Source organism: Salvelinus fontinalis, chromosome 39, assembly GCF_029448725.1.
Source record: "Salvelinus fontinalis isolate EN_2023a chromosome 39, ASM2944872v1, whole genome shotgun sequence".
In the NCBI taxonomy this organism is placed as follows: Eukaryota; Metazoa; Chordata; class Actinopteri; order Salmoniformes; family Salmonidae; genus Salvelinus; species Salvelinus fontinalis.
This window is the reverse complement of record NC_074703.1, coordinates 25341271-25351317: the sequence shown is the minus strand read 5'-3', so window position 1 is coordinate 25351317 and position 10047 is coordinate 25341271. Positions and strand designations below refer to the sequence as shown.

The following is a 10047-nucleotide window of genomic DNA, read 5'->3' as shown; positions in this document are numbered from 1 at the left end:
ATATAAAGTGGCATTGTTTAAAGTGACTAGATTAACAGACCGTTTTTGTTCTCCAACCAAATACTATTTTTCATTAAGTCAGAGAGAGTGGTGATGTATAAAGAGGTCTGATTAAAAGCCCAAAGCCAGCCGTGTATAGCAGAGAGAGATAGAGAACATCCCACTGCCTTGTCTGCCAGCTCTCAGAAAAGCTCCTCCACTACTCTGACAAGCCTAAAATGATAACATAACCCTCTTTTAAAAAGCCCACGGACGCAATCGTCTATTGTTATTCCCAGTATTTCAGGAACCATTGTACTAAATGAAAGCCCACTAAAAGATACAGCTCTACTTCCACATTATTGCTATATTAGTCTGCTCCATAGAAACATGTTACCATAGAAACCGTGTTATCTGTAGTAGTTAATCCCACGGGATGGCCAGCGGTGTCACACACAACAATGTTGATTGGTGATAAAGACACTTGAAAAGTAACAATTTCAATACAGCCTACTTCACTCTGTCCCTTATGAGATAACCAACCTCTCAGGTCCTTACTAGAGGCACCTCTGAAGTTACACCATATTACTTATGTAGTGCACTACATTTGAACAGAGCCACCTAGGGAAAAGTGTACTATTTGAGACACATTTATGTCATGGCGTGTGTCTCTGTGGGTCTCTGAGTCTGAATGTCTTTCTATGTCTGTGGGTTTCTCTGTGTGTGATGTGATGTCCCTCTGTGTGTAAATATGTGTTTTCATGTTGCTATGTGTCTCTGTGTTTCTGCTTGTCGTTATGTGCCTCTATGACTCGCTGTCTGTCTCTCCTGGGTCCGGTTGGGCTTTTTTTGGCCATGAACAATGTGGCCGCTGCTGGGATGCGCTGACAGGCCTGACCAGGGCCGCTCTGCTCTCTGAGCTCACATGCTTTTTGTGGTTCTAGTCTATCTCTCTGAGCAGCGCCTCCCAAAAAAGCACTGTGCATCATGGTCCAACGCTTTGTTGCACTCCACTGATCCCTCTCTTAAGGCTTCTGCAGCAGCTGGAGAGATTAGAAGAGAGGAGAACAGGACACACACTCAACACACACACTACCGACACAGACACCCCAGCTAGGCCCCTTGCACACACACCACTGGTACTGTTCTCACTGAAGCAGTAGAGGACAAACAGATCAGGTTGAGACTGAACTTGACTGGACCCACACCCCCAGAAAGACTCCACTCTGACCGGAACCCTATCCCAGAAAGATCCCATCCTGATCGGACTCGTACGGCACACAGAGCCCCATCTACCTGGAGCCCAGCCAAGGGGCCAACCTCTTCAGCGATGAACGGTTTTGGGTACCGTCGGGAGTTGAGTAAGTATGAGGATGTGGATGAGGATGAACTACTGGCTTCTCTCAGCCCAGAGGAGCTAGCAGAGCTGGAGATGGAGCTGGCAGACATAGACCCTGATGCCAACGTGCCCATCGGCCTGAGACAGAGGGACCAGACGGAGAAGACCCCCACTGGCACCTTCAGTAGAGACTCTCTGTTGAAGTACTGGGAGAAGGAGACCAAGAGGATACTGGAGGATGAGAGAGGGGAAGCCAGCAGCCCCAAACAGGTCAGTGATCAGGAGAGAGTCTGAACTCTGCTAGCTTGCTACTCTCAGATCTATATAACCTTCAATTCTGTTTGACCAATTAAGAAGCTTCATTATTCAATAATGATCACTTTCTTGTATAATGGAGAACCAGTTAGGACCTTCACACAAAAAAATGCAAACTCATCCCGTTTAGGTCTAACTTTAGACATAATACAGTTTTAAGAGAACATGACCATGTGTCTGAGTCAGATTAATGAGAGATTTACACCTTATGTCTAAACAGGAGGACGATGATGATGCCGAAAAGAGCGAGGAAGAATGCGTGACAGAAAGCAACAGCGAAGCAGAGGAGGAGGAGGATGACGAGAACAAGAAAGAAAATAAAGATTATGAAGAGGAAGAGGAGGAAGAAGAAGAGGAGGAGGAGAGTGAGGAAGAGGAAGCTGAAACAGAGGATGCGGAGGATGAAGAGGAGCCAGAAGAGGAAAGGCCTGAAGCAGCGCCCCCAAAGGATCCTGGTCCTCCATCACCGCTGTCAGTCGTCATCTCCTCCCCTAGCCTCCTGAGACCCCCAAGGGTGGAGCCTATGAGACTAACCCCGCCCCCACCTCCGCTTGACCCCAACGCCGACGGCAACCCAACAGTTGTCGACGAGGCCCTGGAAAGAGTCCTTAATAACGACCCTGAGCTCAAAGAGGTCAACCTCAACAACATCGAGGAAATCTCACAGGACACTCTAATCAAGTTCGCTGAGGCACTGCGCTCCAACACACACGTGCGTGTCTTTAGCCTGGCCAACACGCATGCTGACGACCCCGTGGCGCTGGCCATTGCCAAGACGCTGTGCGAAAACACCTCCATTGTCAGCCTGAACATCGAGTCCAACTATGTGACAGGGAAAGGGGTTCTGGCCATGGTCCAGGCTCTGCCTAGCAATAGCACCCTGACTGAGCTACGCTTCCATAACCAGAGACACATGTGTGGAGGACAGGTCAGTCAGTCTGGACTTGGTATTAGATCTTGATATAGCTGCTCAACACACATTTGCAGGCAATAGTAAAAGCACAAACTCACGATCCCTCTCTCTCTCTCTCTTTCTCTCTCTCTCTCTCTCTCTCTCTGTCAGGTGGAGATGGAGATGGTGAAGGTTCTGAGGGAGAACCACGCCCTGATCAAGCTGGGTTACCAGTTCCACCTGCCAGGCCCCCGGATGAGCATGACAGGCATCCTGACCCGTAACATGGACCGTCAGAGACAGAAACGCCTGCAGGAACAGAGACAGAACCAGCAGGCGGGGCCAGAGGGGGCCGTTAACCCCCGTACCACTGCTCTGTTGAAGGCCACTCCGGGTTCTTCGCCCTACGGTTCCCCGCGGGTGTCTCCTTGGCAATCCCCCAAACTCCCCAAGAAACAGACCCCTCCTGCTCCCCCGCCGCCTCCCCCACCTCCTCCCCCACCCCCTCCACTGCCCTGCCAGCCCCCGGCAGAGAAGAAGAAGCCGACTAGGAAGATAGCGGAGGTGATCAGGCTCCACGAGGAGGTCGTTAAGAAGCAAGGGAAAGGGAAGGGGAAGAAGGGGAAGAAAGGACTGAAAGAGACCAACAGTATCTTGAAGGAGCTGAAGAACGCTCTGCGGCCAGTGGCAGAGAACAGAGAACAGGAGTACAGCAGGCCACCCACTCCACTGCGCTCCTCACACGACCAGCTCATGGACTCCATCCGCAGCGCCAGTGTCCGCTCCCTCAGAAAGGTGAGATTGTGTGTGTGTGTACATGCACAGCCAATAAGAGTTAACAGAGGTTTATTAAGGGCTAAAGATGGTCAGCTGGTGAGACACCACCTATGAGTGTTCATAGTCTCATACATCATCATTAGGGCCCAGAGTCATTTTCTGGTCAGGTCACATGGCCAGGAAAAACGATTGGCCCTTACCAACATGGAGGCTATTCTAGCTGTATTCTGGGCTGGGTATTCCTCACCACCAGCCTAACAGCCCTGGAAATGAATTAACATGTTTCCATCTGGAAAAGTGTCTCTTTCTGTGACAAAGCCAGCAGACTGAGACACTATGTCATCTTGGAAAATGTCAAAGACAACTCATATAAAATGGCTGAGAGAAAGTATCTGGTCTAAACGGTCTAAGGTACATGAGGTTGTGCTTTGAGAACCTTAGGGTAGATTCCTACAGTCAAAGGGAACACGTACCTCAGAGGTCAGTGTGATTTAGACAGGGGACAGAGGAACATCGCTATCTGAGTCATCTCCTGTGGTTGACATGTTATTTTACGATGGACGCCGATCATATGACACTTTTCCATCATCAAGCGCTGTGGTATGTCTGAACAAAGCCAAACACAACACAAGCCATGGTTGAAGTCCCTAACACACAGAGAGAGAGAGAGAGAGAGAGAGAGAGAGAGAGAGAGAGAGAGAGAGAGAGAGAGAGAGAGAGAGAGAGAGAGAGAGAGAGAGAGAGAGAGAGAGAGAGAGAGAGAGAGAGAGAGAGAGAGAGAGAGAGAGAGAGAGAGAGAGAGAGAGAGAGAGAGAGAGAGAGACAGAGAGACAGAGAGACAGAGACAGAGACAGAGAGACAGAGACAGAGACAGAGACAGAGAGACAGAGAGACAGAGAGACAGAGAGACAGAGAGACAGAGACAGAGAGATGGAGAGAGGGGGATAAAAGAGAGAGAGAGAGAGAGAGAGAAAGAAGGAGAAAGGAGCGAGAGAGTAGTCTAGTCTCTAGTGTTTCTGTGGGCCCATTAATGTGTGGTAACTGCTTGTTATGTTGTTACTGTGGAAAATCCTGGTTGCCCTCAGAAGGCTAGGGTCGAGAGGCTGTGAATGCCTGCCACTTAACTAGACTTAAAAATAGGACTGTTGTACAGCTGCTACGATAAGGGAAATGGGAAAGGCCTCACAGTACCAGAACGAACTTTGACAACAATAGTTGCGAGCAAAAATGTTAGATATTGCTGCTGCATTTCTGACATTTTGTGATGAGTTTTGCCCAATTTATCACAAATGCGCTGACGGGGAAAACATTTGTTTACATGTGGCTTTATTGAACTACTTTACGTGGTAAAAGTATAGTGATTGGTTTTAATTGTGAGCCCTCTTTTTGTAGTGTGATGATCGGACAGTTTTATGCAGTAATAATGGGTGATTTGACAGTTATATGCGGTAATAGTGCGTGATGATCAAATTTGCAAGCCCTTGCATAATATGTAGGGGATTGTTGATTTTGAAACAATGCAGAATCACAAAATCCTGGAAGGACTGGACAATATTAGGCTACGGAATGTATGTTTTTTTTCTGCTCACATGTATTTCTCTCTGAAATAGCTCTAGCTTTCATGGAATCTTTTGTTTTCGAGGAACCTAGCATAAGGAAAAAAATCCAGTTTTATTTAACAGAAATCGTTGTTGTCATTTTAATTGCAGGTGGAAATTCCACAGAGGAAGTTTGTCTTTGTCCCTGATGAAGAGACTAGCTGATCTGAAGACTACTGAGGACACATAAACTATACGTTCAGATTGAACTGGACTTTCCTCAGAGAAGATACTGGAAATGAACACTGTAATAACACCTTTAGTATTGGAGAAAAAATTTTCTGAAATTCAAAATATTTTTTAAATGTATTTATGCTGTATGATTTTGCAGAAAGGCATTTGGTTGTCTACATTTTTTTGTGATGATAAATGTATAAATTGCTGTCTAAATTGTTTACTGAGGTAAACTTTTTTTGTATAATTGTAAATATTGTATTTGGTGTGTGAGGAATATACTATATGAATTGAACATGAAGATAAAAGTAACAACACAATGGAGTGTTATGGTGTTTTATTGCTGCTTAAACCATGGTACTGTTGAAAAGGTACTGTGACTGTCCAAAAGATTCTCTACAAAATATAATGTTCTAAAGTTACTGTCCTATGGCTTCTGTCCAAAAGGTTTGGTCAAAATAGATTCTGTCCAAAAGCCAAAAAGTTATATCCATCTTCCTGTCGGACAGCATCCCCCCTCCCGCTGCCCTCAGAACAGCCTCCATTCATTGGGATGGACTCTACAAGGTGTCGAAAGCTTTCCGCAGGGATGATGGCCCATGTTGACCCCAATGCTTCCCACAGTTGTGTCAAGTTGGCTGGAGGACCATTCTTGATACACACATGAAACTGCTGAGGGTGAAAAACCCAGCAGCGTTGCAGTTCTTGACACAAACCGGTGTGGCTGGCATCTACTACCAAAACCTGTTGAAAGGCACTTAAATATTTTAACTTGTCCATTCACCCTCTGAATGGCACACATACGCAGTCCGTGTCTCAGTTGTCTCAAGACTTAAAAATCCATCTTTAACTAGTCTCCTTCCCTTCATCTACACTGACTGAAGTGGATTTAATTTTTATTTTTTTTATTTTATTTTACCATTATTTTACCAGGTAAGTTGACTGAGAACACGTTCTCATTTGCAGCAACGACCTGGGGAATAGTTACAGGGGAGAGGAGGGGGATGAATGAGCCAATTGTAAACTGGGGATTATTAGGTGACCATGATGGTTTGAGGGCCAGATTGGGAATTTAGCCAGGACACTGGGGTTAACACCCCTACTCTTACGATAAGTGCCATGGGATCTTTAATGACCTCAGAGAGTCAGGACACCCGTTTATCATCCCATCCGAAAGACGGCACCCTACACAGGGCAGTGTCCCCAATCACTGCCCTGGGGCACTGGGATATTTTTTAGACCAGAGGAAAGAGTGCCTCCTACTGGCCCTCCAACACCACTTCCAGCAGCATCTGGTCTCCCATCCAGGGCCTGACCAGGACCAACCCTGCTTAGCTTCAGAAGCAAGCCAGTAGTGGTATGCAGGGTGGTATGCTGCTGGCAACAATAATACAGGTGACATTGATGGATCAAAGCTTTCACCTGGATTCACCTGGTCAGCCTGTCATGGAAAGAGCAGGTGTTCTTCATGTTGTTTATACTCAGTGAATGTAGCAGAGGAACACCTAATACTCACCCTGAGCATTTGTGTGTCTTGGATGAGTTTTCTGGTATGGTCCTAAATCCACCCCACAGCTGTTAAAAGCAAACACAAAACTGAAAGGCTTTTGGCAGCAGCAACAAGTGTCCTTGAATAACCATCCTAGCTTCCCACATGCAATTGGAAAGGACATCAAACTCCGCAAAAACACGTTTTTTACCTCAGTTCTTCTAAAGAACTGACTTGGAGGGAAACAATATTCACCACTTAGACAACAAAACACAACGATCTTGACGAGCAATTTCAGCACAGTTTTCGGTATCATCTGGTATTATCATCAGGTACTGTATATCTGATCTCTCCCTAATGTGTAAACAGAAAAAAAACACATGGAACCTGATATTTTGAGTTCATATATGAACCACATCCATATGTGGATCTCAAACCTGATTAAATGTAATGCTCCATATGCAACCTCAGTCTGGACCATGGAATTAGAATAATTTAATAGGATCTCTATGATTTGGACTTTTTGGATTTGGATTTTTTCCCTTTTGTGTTTTTGTCTTTTTACACAACCAGCCATTACAACGAAAACTACCCAGGAACACTTGTTTCCATCCAGTTTTCATGAGAGTAAAGTCATGCTAAAAAAAATAAAAAAAATAATGACAGATGTGATGGAAACAGGAAGGTTTGGTACAATTTTATAAGTGCAGATATTTTTGTGTCGGGAAAATTAATGGTGAAATAAATGGCGGTGTAAAAGCCTGTGCAAATATGTGCAAAAAATATTGATATAATAACCATAATATCGAAGTAGTCACGGGATGACATGGTGTGTGGTCCTCCCACTATGATTTGCAAAACCATGCACGTTATTAGGCTACAGGTGAAATAATTGATGATAAACTTCACAGGGTGGAGTGCACGTACGGTGGTCGAGAGTCTTATTCTGGTGACATGAGGTTTGAATTCCGTTTCACTAATAAAAATATTCTCGCTCTTACCTATAATCCATCATGGGGCGACAGGTAGCCTAGTGGTTAGAGCGTTGGGCCAGCAAGGTTGATGGATCGATTCCCCGAGCTGACAAGGTAAAAATCTGTCCTTCTTTACCACTACGTTCTTTTGGTGGTTGACAATAAATAAAAATGTGGATTGGATTAATGACATCTATTATAATAAACTGGGATTCGTGAATGATACTGGGGATGCAGTAAAGGGGTTCTCTGACCAATTATTCGCCACCTCCCTCATGACCTGGTAAAATAGACTGACTCTCGATATGTTAATTTGCAGAAAAGGGCGGGGTATATAGAATGATGGGGTTTCATTGCTGTACGTTTATTTTTTAATAACACAGCTCCAGACAGATCAGTGACCAAGGTCCTGGCCGGTTTAACCACATTAGCTCATGAATTAGCAGAGAACTCTGGGGTGGATAATTGTCTAACAAATTGGTTTGACAGTATGTTTGAGAAATGGAACAATTTCATAATCATTGTGTTGTGGGCAACTTTCACCTGTATGCGTGTTTTGATTCTGTGTGGATGTTGTTTGATTCCATGTATGAGAGGTTTGATCACCAGGACTCTGGAGAGATCAATGACGCAACAGATGGTGAGGTAGCTCCGAGCTCCGTCCAGTGGGATGACAAATACAGGCCTCCAGGCCTAGGAGAGGGCTCCGTTTCTTTTAACTACGAGGAGCCAATGTTGGATGAGACTGTTTTTAATGTTGAAGACAGTTTTTTAATGAAAATTGTAATAAAAAAACCTAACACGAAGCGTTATGATTGGATGTAGGCCTATAACAGTCATTGATGGATATCGAAGGTACATACATGTATTGGTTTGAATTATTCTTGTATACCATTTATGTTTCCATATAGCATTTGAGGTATCAGTGTGTATTATTTAGTCATTAAGGGTGGATTGTTGATGGAATTTTTATGTTTAAATGAATGATTAGAATATTCCACCCTGAAACCAGGACAGTGAAATTGATCAGAATCATACAATTATAAATAATGTGTGTAGTGTTAGTCAGTAAAATTATAATAAATGATGTTTGTAGTTTTAGTCATGTGTGTAGTTTTAGTCAGAATTAGGGTAAACAATATAACTGTACAAGATGTCTCTATGGTGTTTTAAACACTGTCTTATCAAAATTTGGTGCCGACCTGGCTAGGGGCCTCTGAAAGATTGGGGAAAGGACGTACTTCCCACGGTCTCCCTATCTTGAGGGAGGACGGGGAGGGATTCTCACGGCCTCCTCTAATCTTTGTCGGCTGGGTAGTAGACAGTATGTGCGTAGGATACCTAATGTTTGTGTGTGTACGTATGTGTGTAAGGAGTCTGTGTGTGAAAGTATGTGTGTCAGTATAAAATGAATGGTTTTGTACAACTAACCAGCGCTCTCGTGAATAAACATTTTGACTATTTAGCTGGGCCTCCATCCGTTTCATTCGACCAGTATCTTACAAATTCTGGGTTGCAGACTGAGTAGTTTAATTGAATTGGGTTATGAACATTGAGAACATAATTCTCGTGACAGCCATTGAACAAGGCATTTAACCTACAGTTCCCCGGTAGGCCGTCATTGTAAATAAGAATTTGTTCATAACTGGCTTGCCTAGTTAAATAAATCAAATGTAGCCTACCCGCGCTGTATCTGCGAGCTGCTGGCTAGAGATTTTTATTTAGTGCGAAAAGGTACATTTCGTGTGCACAATGTCATCACGCACTGATTTTTATCCGCGACTAGTCTGTTTGGTGGAAACTGCGAAAATGTTGTTTATCCGGATTTTAGAATATTCGCATGAAAATCTGTCGCCAATTGGATGGAAAACTAGTTAGTGACAGAAAATGAGCATTGCATCTGTGTGCTACTTCAGAGGCTACATCAGTGTGATTGTGCAAATCCGACATGGGTCACATATAAAACTGTGTGGACAGTCAGAAAAAAAGAATGTGTAAACAGCCAATAAGAGGATGTGGAGAGAATTGGTAACTCTTAACACTTGACCCTAACGCAGCTGGCAGATTGGTAAAATAACAATAAAGTGTCTCCTGAAAGGTCATATTAGTTATTTTTCTAATCCCACTGCCTGGCAAACTCTTCTAAATACACACTACAAATAGTCCATGAGTTATGTCATGTGGACTCTGTTCGACCTCGCAGTTTCATGTGTGGGTTTAGCCAACATGATGAGTACTGGGAACTGAGAGACAATGGCCATAGGCCACACTGAAACCAAAGTTAACAGCTGTTAATACTGTCTTTTCCCACTACTTGGTCCAACCCTCCCATCACGCTTCTACAGGCCTGCAGCAAGCATTCCAGTACTCAGATATAGTGGCTGTCGTGGACTTTTGCCATACGTCCATGTGTTCCCATTAAGTAGTCGTTCCCTCGTTGCCATGGACCTGTCCTACAGTAAGTCCCGTTGTTGCTATGTCCATGCTGTCCCCAGTGTATTGCCACTAAG

The 10047-nt window shown here is 44.4% G+C and overlaps 1 protein-coding gene across 1 annotated transcript; it reads left to right on the top strand.

The window, feature by feature from the left end:
* Positions 1-1054: 1054 nt before the first annotated feature.
* LOC129838622 (leiomodin-2-like) lies at positions 1055-5343 on the top strand. The gene is made up of 4 exons (XM_055905725.1): positions 1055-1588; positions 1854-2561; positions 2697-3320; positions 5012-5343. Exons 1-4 carry the CDS (start codon positions 1310-1312, stop codon positions 5063-5065), a joined length of 1665 nt encoding a protein of 554 aa, XP_055761700.1. The 5' UTR covers positions 1055-1309; the 3' UTR covers positions 5066-5343.
* Positions 5344-10047: the final 4704 nt, after the last annotated feature.

Bases quoted from the DNA above. Each gene is read 5' to 3' on its own strand.
- LOC129838622 (XM_055905725.1), top strand. From the start codon at position 1,310: ATGAACGGTTTTGGGTACCGTCGGGAGTTGAGTAAGTATGAGGATGTG. The intron at 1,589-1,853 runs GTCAGTGATCAG...ATGTCTAAACAG, and splicing joins AAGCCAGCAGCCCCAAACAG to GAGGACGATGATGATGCCGA. The intron at 3,321-5,011 runs GTGAGATTGTGT...TTTTAATTGCAG, and splicing joins GTGTCCGCTCCCTCAGAAAG to GTGGAAATTCCACAGAGGAA.